Source organism: Esox lucius, chromosome 13 (assembly GCF_011004845.1).
Source record: "Esox lucius isolate fEsoLuc1 chromosome 13, fEsoLuc1.pri, whole genome shotgun sequence".
Taxonomy (NCBI): domain Eukaryota; kingdom Metazoa; phylum Chordata; class Actinopteri; order Esociformes; family Esocidae; genus Esox; species Esox lucius.
Genome location: NC_047581.1, coordinates 31,221,977 through 31,238,733, shown reverse-complemented (window position 1 = coordinate 31,238,733; position 16,757 = coordinate 31,221,977). Strand labels below are relative to the sequence as shown.

Here is a 16,757-nt window from a genome sequence, read left to right as displayed (position 1 = left end):
ATACACACACTAGCAGATAATAGTACGCTGCCAAGAACATACACAGGCACAGACACTGCTTATATTTCTGTACTGAACAATGGATGGAAATAAAGTGATGGAGGGAATAAGAGATGGGTAGACCAAAATAAAATTTGATTTTAATTGGATGAAGTGATGGATGGATGAAGTGATGGATGGATGATGTGATGGATGGATGAAGTGATGGAAAGATTAAGAGATGGATGTATGTAAAGATGGGTGAATGATGGATGGATAGATGAAGAGATGGATGGATGATTTGATGGATGATGTGATGGATGGATGAATAGATGGATGGATAAAGAAATTGATAATGTGATGGATGGATGATGTGATGGATGAATGATGTGATGGATGGATGAAGAGATGGATGGATTAAGAAATTGATAATGTGATGGATGGATGATGTGATGGATGATTTCTTGTTCATGATGCGTGATTACAAGCGGCCAGATGGGGCATTGCTTCCCTGTTCCTCTTGGCCCAACCATGCTCCTCTTAGCTCAGTCCTCCTCTCAGCCCGTCCCTGCTCCTCGACTGCGCCTCGAGGCCGGGGCAGATAGTTTTCAGTGACATCATTCCTTCAGTCACAGAAGAACCGCTAGTGAGTTGATGTTCAGCTCCTTCCCCCTCTTCAATATTGACTGTACATATCTGACGGTTGATGCGCTGAAGGAGCTCCGTGTTCGACTGCTGCTATGGCGACGTGTCCTCCCTCTCCGCTCTTCTGGGCCCGGCACTCTCTGTTGGCTGAGCTCCTCCTCGGGTGAAGCTGTCCACACTCAGCGGGATGGCGTCCATTTTAAATTGCTTTTTCACACTTGCCTGGCCACAGGGTCGGCTCCAGCCCTGCGCCTCCGCGCCTCCGTACCCAGGACATCCAGAGAGTCCCAGCTATTAGCAGGCTGGATCTGACACCTCCACAATACTTCAGGATGTATACGAAATACACACACACACACACACACATACACACACACACACACACACACATACACACACACATACACACACACACACACACACACACACATACACACACACACACACACACACACATACACACACACATACACACACACACACACACACACACACAACCAAAACCCTGGATGCTTCTTCCTTCCGTCAATCTGCCCCCTGCTGTGTCAGAATGAAGGGATGTTGGAAAATGGCCGCGTGTGACTGTCTGATCTGGGGAAGATGGTTCCTTATGTCTGGGGAAATGTGGTTTTCTGAAAACTGACAGGGACATAAATCAACACGTGAAAAAAAAGAGAAACCATTGATATGAACCGCAAAGCCGCAGAACTATGCTCTGTGATGAATGCAGCGCTCATAAATAGAACTCAGCATCTGGCTCCCAAATCAAGCCCCACTCCCTCGAAAGTGTTCTACTTTTGACCGGAGTCCAGTGTTCCCTGGTACCTTCATTTTGCGCTTTAACATTGTGAGTAGTGTGACGTTTAGGACACATCCAGTCTCTCTCATTCCTCTTGGTCTGAGTCGGACAATCAATAGAAGGCTTTCTTCACAGGGAAATACTTAGGCCCCGGCAGTATTGTCCCGAGACTCCTTAGCTTATCCCACTGCCAAGTCAATCTGGATGGAATTGTTATCAATCACTCCAGTGTAATCGCAATGTAGGAATCGCCTTGATTCAATCCCATTTAATCCGTTTTGGGAGTTAAACGGTGTAAATAATATCTAGACTGAAAAATGGACTATGTAATGGTCTTTCAATGGGGGCAGGGGTTGAATTAATCATGTTTCAACTCTGAGTAGTGGCCAGCCATTCAGCCAGCCAGACAATCAGATAGTCAGCCGGTCAGTCAGCCAGCCTGCCAGTCAGTCTGGTCTTCGGAGTCTCCTGGCGTTCAGAATGCTTCACCCTGCGGTTCAGATGCATCCTAACTAAGCGTCTTTCACATAACAATACTACACCCCACAGCCCCCCACATAACAGTACTACACCCCACAGCCCCCCACATAACAGTACTACACCCCACAGCCCCCCACATAACAATACTACACCCCACAGCCCCCCACATAACAGTACTACACCCGACAGCCCCCCACATAACAATACTACACCCCACAGCCCCCCACATAACAGTACTACACCCCACAGCCCCACACATAACAATACTACACCCCACAGCCCCCCACATAACAATACTACACCCCACAACCCCACACATAACAATACTACACCCCACAGCCCCCCGCATAACACTACTACACCCCACATCCCCCCACATAACAATACTACACCCCACAGCCCCCCACATAACAATACTACACCCCACAGCCCCACACATAACAGTACTACACCCCACAGCCCCCCACATAACAATACTACACCCCACAGCCCCACACATAACAGTACTACACCCCACAGCCCCCCACATAACAATACTACACCCCACAGCCCCACACATAACAGTACTACACCCCACAGCCCCCCACATAACAATACTACACCCCACAGCCCCACACATAACAATACTACACCCCACAGACCCACACATAACAGTACTACACCCCACAGCCCCCCACATAACAATACTACACCCCACAGCCCTGACACAACAATACTACACCCTGCAGCCCCCCACATAACAATACTACACCCCACAGCCCCCCACACGGCAATACTACGCCCCACAACCCCACACATAACAATACTACACCCCACAGCCCCCCGCATAACACTACTACACCCCACATCCCCCCACATAACAATACTACACCCCACAGCCCCCCACATAACAATACTACACCCCACAGCCCCACACATAACAGTACTACACCCCACAGCCCCCCACATAACAATACTACACCCCACAGCCCCACACATAACAATACTACACCCCACAGCCCCACACATAACAGTACTACACCCCACAGCCCCCCACATAACAATACTACACCCCACAGCCCCACACATAACAGTACTACACCCCACAGCCCCCCACATAACAATACTACACCCCACAGCCCTGACACAACAATACTACACCCTGCAGCCCCCCGCATAACAATACTACACCCCCAGATCCCCACGTAACAATACTACACCCCCAGATCCCCACAAAACACAACTACAACCCCAGTACACCATCTCTGTTGGATAGTTATATGAAGTGTGTGATGCACGGATGCTTTGCAGTGGTTAAACTCCACGACTAGGGTTCTGTCTGCCTGCCTGTCTGTCTGCCTGCCTGTCTGCCTGCCTGCCTGTCTGTCTGCCTGCCTGTCTGTCCGTCCGTCTGTCTGTCTCACTCGGCCTTGGGGTGACACAGATGGGCTTTGTCAACATTGCCTACATCTGGTCTTTGTCTTCAACCCCCCCCCCCCCCTCCCCACTTCCCCATCGGGACTCCGTGCATGCTGCCAGCCTGTTGCCAAGGCGACTGTGCCAGGCTCCCAGGCCAGAGGGCCAGTGCCAGGTTGAGGCGATGTCGTGCAATCATGCCATGGCTCCACCTTCCTGGGAGAAGGGGTGGCACAGTTTTTGTCTTTTTTTACCACTAGGATCATATTTAACCGAGGTCACTGTTAAGAGTTTGTATTAAATATAATATGAAATGGCATTTAACTGAAGCATTGATCCAAAGCAACTCAGTCAAAAGTGCATTTACTTTACATATGAGACTTCATCCAGAAACTCCCTACAACCTACAGTAGATCAAAACATTTATGAAAAAGCATTTATGGTAGGTGGTTATAGATTTCTACAAACCAGATTTGAAACAATCGGACTGTTCCAGGTTGTGTCCTGCCCACAGATCTCCCCCTCATTGACTGGTCCCCACTCAGGATTGGTCACAGTGTTAGTCCTTCCAATCAGGATTGGCCATACGTAAGTCCTCTGGTTAGTCATCTAAATCTCTCCTTCCTCCCAGTGTTCACTTCCACTCAGTGGTGTGAAAGAAATGGAGCTGGTATAAGAGGCACGGTAGAAACGAAATGTTTTAGATTGGATTCGATTCAGATTAGATACTGAGATTAGATTCTTTATTATCATTGAACCATACAACGAAAAGCATCTAACCAGAAGTGCAAACAGAAGATTGTATAAAATGTGTATGTATATTATAGGTGGGATGTATAAATGTGCAAAAGGCAAATGCAAGTACAAATGGCAATTGGCAAATGTGTCGGCTGGTCCAAGGATACGTTCTCATACTTAGCCAATTCCATGATGGTTTTCACATTTGTGGACAGTAGTGAAGAAGGGCACACTTCAGGAGAGGCGTGACAATGTTAGGGCAGGGCCTGTTTGACAGATGACCACAGTGAGAATGGCAATTACCGCCATTAACTTCAGGGTCAAAGGTCACTGTGGTGTGGAAATGGGCGCCATCCCTCACTGAGAGGGAGGACTGGAGACGATTAACCTCACAAAGCCCACTTTCACTGCTCGGAGAGGGGTGGAAGTGGGGAAATGGGTTGCCAGGGTTATGGAGAAAGAGAAGCTGACTTGGAAAAATACAAAGATTGGTGACAGTTATTTTCAGTGGAAGAGTTGAAAGGTCATGGTGATAAAGGGTTCGGGTGAGAGGGAGGTCGGCAGTCAGAGGTTGGAAGCGTGATGAAAGAGAACAGGAAAGCTCCCTGAGTCGCCCTGGGTTTTGGACGCGTGGTCCGGCAGTGCTGAACTTGGCCGAAGGTCAACTGTTAAGCATCTGTTTTTCAGAGCAGGGCGTGGTGTTACGACCCCCCAGGGAAACGACAATCAGCAGCGGTCAAAATTATTTGCCATGGCCAGAACAGGGTGAAATGATGTACATTTATTTACCACATCTCTGATAAATCCACTGTCATGTTGCATACAAAGTAGTTGCAGTTGTGTACAAGCCTGAATGTCTCTGGAATTCAGGCTAGAGACACAACCTATGCCCTGCTAAGCAATTCACTGTAACAAATGGCAAATCTTTCTAACGAAATCATTGAGTCAGGGAAACCTGCAAGTAAAAGCCTGGGCTCATTGGCTTTTATTCCTGCTTCCCTCTCCATCTTTCTTTAGATCAGAGAGTGAAGGGGAACAAAATGACAAAGAGACAGAGAGAGAGAGATAGAGAAAGAGAGAGGTGAAACAAAACAGAGAGAGTGAGCAAACAAGAGCTACGCAGATAAAGAGAGAGCGAAAGCGGGAGAGCTGGGTGAGAAAGAGGGAAAGAGATCTAGATAAGGAGAGAGAACGAGAAAAGGGGGAAAGACAGCGAAAGAGTGGAAAAGAGAGAGAGACAACAAACAATAGAAGGAGAGGGAGGAAGACGAGGAAGGAGGGCTGGGTGAGGCAAGATGGAGAAGGTCCGTGTGAGATGAATAAGTGGTGTGTGACAGTGTGTGAAGGAAAGCACCGACACGGTGGTAGGAAAAGGTGAAATGCGGTGACAGACGGAGGTGTGGGGCGGGGTCAGGGTGGCGTGGGGTGGGGTGGGGGTGGTTGGAGGGTGAAACAAATCAGGTTGCGGGCGTGTCTGTCCAGAGTTATGTGACGTTCCACAGCCCTGAATATACAATAAAACATTTTGCCCCCCCAGCCCTGAAAACACAGTAAAAAAATCTGCTCTGTCACCACAGGACACCGTCCCCCAGCCTAGCTGCTTCTTCTTAGCATTCACTGCCACTACTTTGGTGTTTACTATACGTAACCTGAACATGGCTACTCCTGGGGTTAGGGGGGGCACCCTTGTGTGTTATAAACTCACTGTATAACACACAAGGGTGTTGTCGTAACACACAGTCACTGTATTACACACGAGGGTGTTGTTGTAACACACAGTCGCTGTATAACACACAAGAGTGTTGTCGTTACACACAAGGGGGTTGTTGTAACACACAGTCACTGTATTACACACAAGGGTGTTGTCGTAACACACAGTCACTGTATTACACACTAGGGTGTTGTTGTAACACCCAGTCGCTGTATAACATACAAGGGTGTTGTCGTAACTCACAGTCACTGTATAAAACATGAGTGTTGTCGTAACACACAGTCACTGTATAACACACAAGGGTGTTGTCGTAACACACAGTCACTGTATAAAACATGAGTGTTGTCGTAACACACAGTCACTGTATAACACACAAGGGTGTTGTCGTAACACACAGTCACTGTATAAAACATGAGTGTTGTCGTAACACACAGTCAAATATGTGGAATGTGTGTCTTTCTCTCGTCATTGTCACTTTAATGGTCCTCTGTGTCTCACTGTTTTTACATACCTTCTCTGATGGAGTGTCTGGTGGCGGCTGCTCAGCCCGCTGATGCTCGTCCCACACGGCCGTTCCTCATCTCTGTTTTTCCATTTTTGTCGAAGAAGCTGATAGAGTATCAGGAATCTCTAAGGGGATTGCAACGCGTTCAAGTCACGTTAGAAATGCAGCGCCGTTCCGAACCCTCATTATGTTTTCACACTCTCTCGCTTGCAGGACAACCTCCTCTGTCAGGATCAGATGGAATTCTGGGATTTCTGGAGTAACAGGAATATCCTGCACCCGTGACACACAAACAATACACACACACAAACCACACAGGACCACAAATAAAAACACACACACTAACGCACAAACATAAAAATACACAAAGACCCACTCACACACATATACAAACAACACACCCGCATAGAGAAAGCTGTTTTAATGTAGGTTTTAGCGATTTCCTTATGTTGTTTGTGATATACAGTTCTTCTATAAGAGGGTTTAATAGAATAGTTAAAATCGATACATTCTGATATACTGGATACATTCTGAAACACTGGATACATTCTGATACACTGGATACATTCTGAAACATTGGATACATTCTGATACACTGGATACATTCTGAAACATTGGATACATTCTGATACACTGGATACATTCTGAAACACTGGATACATTGTGAGAACTGGGAGCATTCTGACACTGGATACATTCTGAATCACTGGATGCATTCTGACACACTGGATACATTTTGATACACTGGATACATTCTGAAACACTGGATACATTCTGAAACACTGGATGCATTCTGACACACTGGATACATTTTGATACACTGGATACATTTTGATACACTGGATACATTCTGAAACACTGGATGCATTCTGATACACTGGATGCATTCTGATACACTGGATACATTCTGAAACACTGGATGTTTTCTGACACACTGAATACATTTCGATACACTGGATACATTCTGAAACACTGGATACATTCTGAAACACTGGATGCATTCTGACACACTGGATACATTTTGATACACTGGATACATTCTGAAACACTGGATGCATTCTGATACACTGGATACATGTCTTTTATTTAAGGATAGTTACCATATGAATCCATTTATTATCACATAGTTGTTTTGCTCCTTTTTAAATCATAATGATAACAGAAGTCACATAAATGGCCCTGATCAAAAATGTACATACTCTTGAATGTGACACACCTGTGGCTTTTTAAATTGCAATCAGTGTCTGTGTATGAATAGTGAATGTGTTTGTTATCTCTAAAGTGGATGCACTGAGCAGGCTAGATACTGAGCCATGGGGAGCAGAAATTAAGTTTCAAAAGACCTGCATAACAAGGTAATGGAACTTTATAAAGATGGAAAAGGATATGAAAAGATATCCAAAGCCTTGCAAATGCCAGTCAGTACTGTTCAATCACTTATTATGTGGAAAATTCAGGGATCTCTTGATACCAAACCAAGGTCAAGTAGACCAAGAAAGATTTCAGCCAAAACTGCTTGATAAATTCTTCGGGATTCAAAGAAAAACCCACAGGTAACCTCAGGAGAAATACAGGCTGCTCTGGAAAAAGAGCACAATACAACGATACTTGAACAAACATGAGCTGCATTGTTGAGTTGCCAGAAAGAAGCCTTTACTGTGACAATGCCACAAAAAAGCCTGGTTACAAAATGCTCGACAACACCTTGACACGCCTCACAGCTTCTGGCACACTGTAACAAGACCAAAATAGAGCTTTACAGTCACAACCATAAGAGCTTTGTTTAGAGAGGGGTCAACAAGGCCTAAGGCGAAAAGAAAAGCACGGTGAGATGAATGCAGCATGTTAAATACTGGCAGACAATTTGCATTCTTCTGCACGAAAGCTGCTCATGGGACACTCTTGGACTTTTCAGTACGACAGTGACCCTAAGCACAAGTTGACCCTCCAGTGGATAAAGCAGAAAAAGGTGAAGGTTCTGGAGTGGCCATCACAGTCTCCTGACCTTAATATCATCGAGCCCCTATAGGGAGATCTCAAACGTGCGGTTCATGCAAGACGACCAAAGACTTTGCATGACCTAGAGGCATTTTGAAACACAGTATTAAGAACTAAGGGTATGCAGACTTTTGAACACGGGTCAGTAAAAAATGTTCTTTGTTGCCATGCAGAGGAGTCGCTAGGATCACAATACAAACGGGGCTTAGCCCACCCTCCCGTTTTGAATGTACATGAAGAAGATTTAGATACAAGCTAGTTGGGAATGCAAGGCTGAGTGGCTACATTGTCATAAAGCATGATCGGAATTCTAGATGAATAGATCAGGGGCTATTTTTATATTTAGATTTTTTTTGGTCAATTTGAGATCCGGGGCTATTCATAAAAAGCCTAACGATGCTACAGCTGCCATGTTTTGTTTTATGATTGTGCCATTCTGTTATGACCTACAGTTGAATGTGAATCCCCTAAGAAATAAAAGACATTTGTTTTGCCTGCTCACTCATGTTTTCTTTACAAATGGTACATATATTAACAATTCTCCAAGGGTATGCAGACTTTTGAGCACAACTGTATGTGTGTGTAAGACTGAATGCGTTCTGTGTGAGTGTACAGTATGTGTGTGACTGGAGCCCAATGCAGTGGAAGGGGAACTTGTGTTTTGTGAGGAGGTTGCTTGTTCACCCCCCCAACCCCCCTACCCAAAGCCCCCTCCCTGACCTCCCTGCGCCCCAGTCAGCACCAGATGGATACATGTGAATCAGTGCTGACGAGCGGGGAATCTTTTTCATTTTATATGCTTTTACACTCCAGTCTCCACAGGGACACATCTGCTGTTACCCCCCCCCCCCCACCCCCAGACATACCCCAGCAGGGTCCTCTTCCACCTGCCCAAACACACACAGACACACACACACATGTAAAGCACTTCCGGCTGCTACTTAGCAACCTTTCCTCCTGATTGGACACATAACAGGTATTGAACGCAGATGTCCAGTGCCCTGACCGGTTGTGGTGGTCTTCCCTCTGGTTCCCAAACCGGTTGTGGTGGTTTTCCCTCCAGTGCCCTGACCGGTTGTGGTGGTCTTCCCTCTGGTGCCCTGACCGGTTGTGGTGGTCTTCCCTCTTGTGCCTTGACCAGTTTTGGTGGTCTTCCCTCTTGTGCCTTGACCAGTTGTGGTGGTCTTCCCTCTTGTGCCCTGACCGGTTGTGGTGGTCTTCCCTCCGGTGCCCTGACCGGTTGTGGTGGTCTTCCCTCCGGTGCCCTGACCGGTTGTGGTGGTCTTCCCTCAGGTGCCCGGACCGGTTGTGGTGGTCTTCCCTCAGGTGCCCGGACCGGTTGTGCTACTCAGAACCCGACTACTGTGTGGTTTCACAAATCTCCACCCAATACACTACACCCACACACTACACCCACACACTACACCCACACACTACACCCATACACTACACTCATACACTACACTCATACACTACACGCATACACTACACGCATACACTACACCCATACATGACACCCATACATGACACCCATACACTACACTCATACACTACAATCATACACTACAATCATACACTACAATCATACACTACACCTGCTTGTGCCTTACTGTTTCCACTCACAGTGTATACTTCATTCATCAATGTTTCTTTTATTTCAAATTCTTTGTGGGTCTACATGATGTCATTTCCTGGGTTGTGGGGATATTGCCTTCTCTCGACTGCCAGGTTGCCTCTCTCTGTAGTCACGCCTTTCTCATTTGGTCTGTCATAGTCAGGGTTTTTCATGTCTGGTCAGTTTCATTGGTCAGGGTTCTTCTTAATGTTGGGTCAGACACAGTGGTCAGGGGTTCTTCTTAATGTTGGGTCAGTCACAGTGGTCAGGGGTTCTTCTTAATGTTGGGTCAGTCACAGTGGTCAGGGGTTCTTCTTAATGTCGGGTCAGTCACAGTGGTCAGGGGTTCTTCTTAATGTTGGGTCAGTCACAGTGGTCAGGGGTTCTTCTTAATGTTGGGTCAGACACAGTGGTCAGGGGTTCTTCTTAATGTTGGGTCAGACACAGTGGTCAGGGGTTCTTCTTAATGTCGGGTCAGTCACAGTGGTCAGGGGTTCTTCTTAATGTCGGGTCAGACACAGTGGTCAGGGGTTCTTCTTAATGTTGGGTCAGTCACAGTGGTCAGGGGTTCTTCTTAATGTCGGGTCAGTCACAGTGGTCAGGGGTTCTTCTTAATGTTGGGTCAGTCACAGTGGTCAGGGGTTCTGTTCAGACCACGTCAGTGTTCCATTTCCCTGGGTTGGTTGATTCTTTCCAGTGGGTCAAACAGTTCTCTTCCTGTTTTCTCATGATTTGGTTGGGTCAAACAGTTCTCTTCCGGTTTTCTCATGATGCAAACAGTGTTGCTCACCTCAGGCTCTGTCTTTTCTCCCACTCTCTCTCCATCTCTCTCTCTGTCTCCCTTGCTCTCTTTTTGTCTTTCTCCAGTGTTAGAGTGCCGTGGTGGGGAAACACAGCCCCGGTTCTCATCCTCCCTTCCCACCTACCTGCCCGTCTCCTGCCAGCTGCAGGGTGCAGTCTCCTCCTTCTTCCTCCGAGAGGCGGGACAGGAAGTGATGCGAAACGGTAGCCTCCAGACCCGCACCGAGCCCTTTTTCCTCCACCAACCGGAGGCCGGGGCGGCCCCCCTTCCCTCTGTCAACTGTAGCTATGGCAACATGACAGCCGAGGCCCCGGTGCCACTGGAGCTGCTCCAGGGCTCCGCCCAACTCCTCGGCCCTGCCCCCGCCCACATTACCCTCAACTGGAAGGTGGGGGCCCAGGTAGTGAGCCGCTGGGTGGGCTCGGCGCGGCCCCTCGTCCAGGTACTGTTCTACCTGGCGGGCCGCCGCTGGGACGAGGCCGCCGCCCGTCCAGAGAGGCTGCCCTGCGTACGGCTGGTCGTGGTGCGCGAGCCCGGCGAAGCCTCCCTGCTGGCGGGCTGCCGGTTAAACGAGGTGGCCGGTGGCGTTTGGATCTGCGTGGCCCGTCTGGAGTTGCCCGCCACCTGGTTCACCCCGTTGCCAGGGCGGAGGAGGATCCCCGACACCGCCCTGGCGGGGCTGGAGCTCTACTACTCCGTCCAGCCCGTGGAGGGCCGGAGGGTGGAGTGCCCCGCCGTCAAGGAGCAGAGGAGGGGGCAGAGCGGAGCGCCGGTCGGGGACATGCAGAGCGCCGGGTCCGTGGGGCTGGTGGTCGGCCCGGCGGGGTCCCGGGCGGAGCGGCTGAGGCTGGACGACAACGTGGAGATCCTGGTGCCTCCCAGCCCGCTCCGACTGGGCCAGACAGTGGGGTTCCGCATTCGCATGAGCAGCGCTTCCAGCGTGGAGCAGTTCACTCTAAGGTGGGTCACCGGACACACACACACACACACACACACCTTTCCATGGGGTGGTTGTGATCCTATCTGTATAGTTGTATCACCCTTGTATGGTTGACAGGTGAGGTTGTATGTGGGGCTGACAGGTGCTAACAGGTCTATTGGATAAATACACCGACATATGAAGTGAAAGTATGGAGGCTAAGAAGCATTGGCAGCACAGTGCCAAATCCTCCTATGCTCTATCGGGGGTTTTCCAGCACACAGCTTTGACCTGCAGTAATATAGCAGCTTTGTCTATAGTATTTCAAATAATGTTCCCGGCAGGTTGACTCAAATGTACTGCCTTAGAGAAGGTTGGGTAATTTCTACTGCATACAAGGTCAAGCATTTGATTCTATTTATCATCTTAAGGTTTCTTTGGGCAACAGATGGTTTAGTTCAGTTGTAATCCGATGCTGCAATCTGAATATTAGTGAAATTTGATTATCTGTTAAATCTGTTATAGCGTTTCTTAATAATGTGATTATGTGTAGACCTCCAGTTAGTATAATTTCGATTTTCATTGAAATTTCATTTTTTTGTTCTGCATTTATGCCACACTTTGAAATACCTGTTTTTGTTGCATGAAAGCAGGCTTTGTTTTTATACCTAGGCCTGATTAGGTGCGATAGAAGCACTGGTTATGCCAACAACGACCGTGCTGGTCAGTGGGCAGGGTGTTACCTCTGTGTGTTACCTCGGTCATTTGTAAATAACCCTTCTGCCCTAGGTGACCTAAACCTTCTCTCTTTAATCTTAGAATTGTCATATGTTCTCAAGAAAACTATTTTCCGTCTGTGGAAGGTGCAAGGCACCATCTAAAGCAGACTGTAGTTATACTATGAGCACATCTTTACCCCAGACTTCCCATCAAAACCATAAAACACGTGTTCATGTTATTGCAAGACTATTACACACTGTGATGACTTGCCTCAGGCTAACTGACTATTCGTCTCTCTCAAAAAATAAAGAAATATTCTTTATATATACACATATTGCACAGGACTCCCGCGTCCATGTAATGTAGTCTCATCAACTCTACTTTGTAGCTTGAAATAAGGGGTAGACAGCTTTTCATTGACTTACTTGCAGGCATTTGCAGAAGTCAGCAGGCTACTTTGGATATGGGTGAAATCAGGGGTTAAATTGGGATTTGGGAAGTAGGGGAGCCCTACTTTCTACTTTCCAGTTGTATCTAAAATGTTATACTGCTGGCCAGTAGACGTACAGGACCTCGGCTCCCCCTGGGTGATCATTTCGTCCATATGTGCTGGAGCTTAGCCCCTGCTGGCAACACGCTCAATTTAACCCCTGGGTGGAATACATTATCTAACGAAAATACATGTTAAGCCATGTAACGTAGCAGCACAATGAATGCATCACAATAAGAGTTCTGTTTACCTCTTGGCAGCCCTGGGCGGGACCTAAACTGTTGCCAAGGACACAATGTTAGAACGTTTTAAGCTAATAACAATACATCTGTCTTAGTGGTTCTCGTTGATTGCTGGATGCAATGGAGTTGCAATGGTGATTTGTGCATCGGTGTTAGCATCTTATTCACTTACATAAGATGCTACGGAGATTAAAATCCAATACTGAGCCTCAACCAATCAGCAACAACATAGTTACTCCACCGAGCCCCCCCCCCCTCCCCCCACAATAACAACTTCTCTACAGGAAGCACTGTTTCACCCGCACACAACATGCAACCACATACATACTTTTACATCCCAAACATTTTTTTCCTCATTTTGAAGGTTTCCTAAGCGTAGAACGTTTCCGGTGGGAAATCCACTTTGACACCAGGAACGTTCTTTTGCCGCGCATCCGTCACAAAGAGCGGCGGAGAACACGCTGTGACTTCCTGAAGTTAATTCATGAAGGTTATTTCTGGCACAGGACCTTCACCGTTCGGAGAGCGGGCTGTTCACCCCGTACACCAGCGAGCTAGCACACGTTTTATTTCCGCTGTTGTGCGTTTTCAGAGGACGTCCAGGTGGTGTGGGAATGATTTAAAGAGCCCCGCTTCTCACCTTGGCCTTCTGCCTTTTGCCTCCTCCGTCATCCCCCTCTTACTTTGTGTCTCGCACTGTCTTTCTCCTTCTTGTCTCTCTTTGTCTCCCCCTCTATTTCTCTTGCTGTTCGGCCTCACTTTCTTTCTCCGTCTTCTGTTCTTTCTTCTGCTTTTCCTCCTCCTCTCACTTTCTCTTTCTCATACACACTAATCCTATTGCTGTCTCCCCTCTTCTGTCAACTAGTGGGAATAATGGAGTTGGCTCCTGGATGACACACACACACACACACACACACACTGCACCCAGGCCGGAGGCTATTTGCTCCAGGGTTCCACATACAGACACTGTGTCACTGTCAATCTCCCAGAACCCCTTGCTCTCACCCCCGCTGTGACTGTGTAAAGTCTGCTACAGCAACGAGGGCAGGGACTCTGTGCTCTCTCTCCCTGAGCCAATCATCCATCCTCCCAGACAGCCCCACACTCGCACCCCCCATACCCTCCCTTTTCACTCCCCCTCTCCCTCTGTTCACTTGCCCTCATTGACCTTCTCCTAAGCATTCATTTACACTGCCTGTCTCAGGGTAATCCATTATCATCACACTTCTATTAACTAATGTCAGGAGAGGAGATCTTTTACCTAAACATGTCATTGTACTGTGTAGGCGTTGGGCTCTGTGTAATTTGACAGATAAACGTTGATCTTTTACCTAAACGTGTCATTGTACTGGGTAGACATGGGCCCTGTGTAATTTCACAGATATCAATCTGATCGGATTTGATTCATTGTTTAGGGGAGAGTCAGTGTGGACTGGGATGTAGGTGTCTTCTCTGGGGACTGGTCAGTGTTGCCTTCACTGCAGACTGGAATAAGAAGTTGATGTCAGTCCCAACAACACCAAGACCCCCAACACCCCCAGCAACCCCAACACCCCCAACAACCCAACACCCCCAACAACCCTACAACCTTACAACTCCGACACCCCCAACAACCCCGACACCTCCAAAAACGCTGACACCCCCAACAACCCCAACAACCACAACAACCACAACAACCACAACAACAACCCCGACACCCCCAAGAACCCCAATACCCCAAACAACCCCAACAAACCTAACATCCCGACATCCCCAACAACCCCAACACCCCCAACAACCCAGTCCACCACAACAAACACCCCTGACTACCCCAACACCCCCAACAACCTGACACCCCCAACAACCCAACAACCCCAAAACCCCCAACACACCCAACAATCCCGACACCCCCCTTTCCTAGTAATGCAGAAAGGAAGAGAGCTTGGTTTGGTTGTATGTGTGTTTCCAGATGCTGGTATCAGTTATAATATTCCCAACGGAGAACAGATGCATTTCCTCTTGAATGCTTACAACAGCCGGATCTGTGACCCTTTCTCGACAAGGTAGCAGTCTTCACTGGTGGATGCCAGTTTCCATGCAATTCTATGTAAAATGAATAAATTCAACTCCATGGGATCTGGGCTCCTCTTATTGTGTGGTAATTTCTGTTACAGAAAAGCAAAGTTTGTTTCTGAAAGTTTAGCATCACTGACTTCTTCTAAGCTGTAGAGGACAGTGCTTTAGTGGTTTGTGTGTGTGTGTGTGTGTGTGTGTGGGTGTGGGTGTGTTTGTGGTGGTTAGCGTGTATTTGTCTGTTTCTTTCTATGTGTGTGTGTGTGTGTGCGTGTGCGTGTGTGTAGTGAGATAATCACCCCCCTTATCGTCTCAGACACAGTTCCAGACTCTTGTCCTCCTAGACTTAAAACACCCTGCGCCATGTCCTTTACCACCAACCACGTCCCCTCCATCTGGGCCCTCTGTGACTAACAACTCCCCTCCTCTTTCTCTCCCTCTTCCCCTTCTCTTTCTCAACCCTCTTTTTCCTTTCCTCTCCTCTTCCATTCCCCTACATTTTTCTCCCCCTTTCCTCTCCTCATCCTCTCCCCTCTTCCTCCTCTCCTCTGCGTCTTACAGGGCTGTGGTTAATCTCTGTTTGGGGAGGATCAGCTGAGGGCTGATAAGCCCTATGTGTGTTTCCTCACTGTTAAAGGAATGACCATGTGTTAATGGTAAACCAGTGAGGAGATGGAGGAACACGGGTGTGTCCGTTTGTGTGTGTGTGTGTACTGAGACTCACCTAGAGACTTTGTTCCCTGAGTCAGAGCACTTAGACAAAGAGAGATGCCTTTAACAGCCCTGGAAATGTGTCAGAGGGGGTTTCCGTGTGTGTGTGTGTGTGTGTGTGTATGCGCGTGCGTGGGTGTGTGTGATCTCTTGTGCATGCCAGTCTCCTTATACCTCGAAGTGCACAACCTCCAAGAAACGTTAAATGAAGAGAAGAGTTTGCACGCTCAGTTAACCCAGTTCACAATTCACTTACTCTGTCGGAGTGAGTCACTTACAATTGACCTTTCGACACTTATGTTTACAGTGACGGCCTACTATGGCGCTCGTACAGAACCAGCCACACTGAAGCCACATTCAATGGTCTAATAAATACTGCATAGTAGACTGGGCATCAGGTTATGTGTTAATAACAATGCATTTGAAACATGGAGTAACCACAGCAAACGGAGGGGGTACACCTTCAGGTTGTTCCTTGACGCCCTGAGTACTAAGCTACATGCAGTAGACCAAATGGTATCCCAAATTGCACCCTATTGCCTACTTAGTGCACTACTTTTGACCAAGGCCCACACAGGGTTGTCTTATCGTGTCCGGGGTCCCTTCAAAGGGCTCTAGTTAAACACAGTGCAATTCATAGAGCTCAAAGCTGAAGTGGCGCGGACCATAGAGCTCTAATCCGAAGTAGCACATATCGTAGAGCTCTAATCTGAAGCAGTGCATATCGTAGAGCTCTAATATGAAATAGCGTACGCCGTAGAGCTCTAATCTGAGGTAGCGCATGTCATAGCGCTCTAATCTGAAGTAGTGTGCACATATAGAGCTCTAATCTAAAGTAGCACATGACATAGGGAATAGGGAGCCCTTTGGGAAAAATAACATAGGACATCATGTCTATTTGTGTACTTTTCACCTAGCTACTGTCTGTGTGCGTCTGTTTCTGTGTGTACGTGCAC

General features: G+C 47.7%; 1 protein-coding gene across 3 annotated transcripts in view; it reads left to right on the top strand.

Moving 5' to 3' along the window:
- Window positions 1-16,757, top strand: part of si:dkey-215k6.1 (transmembrane protein 132C) — a 221,088-nt gene that overhangs the window by 66,574 nt on the left and 137,757 nt on the right. For all 3 annotated transcript variants that reach the window (XR_004576736.1, XR_004576735.1, XM_029124855.2), the window contains exon 2: window positions 10,733-11,627. Coding sequence is in view for 1 of the 3 variants with exons in the window: in XM_029124855.2 (XP_028980688.2) it covers window positions 10,733-11,627 (895 nt within the window). In the remaining 2 variants the exon portion in view is untranslated. The remainder of the gene's footprint in view (window positions 1-10,732; window positions 11,628-16,757) is intronic.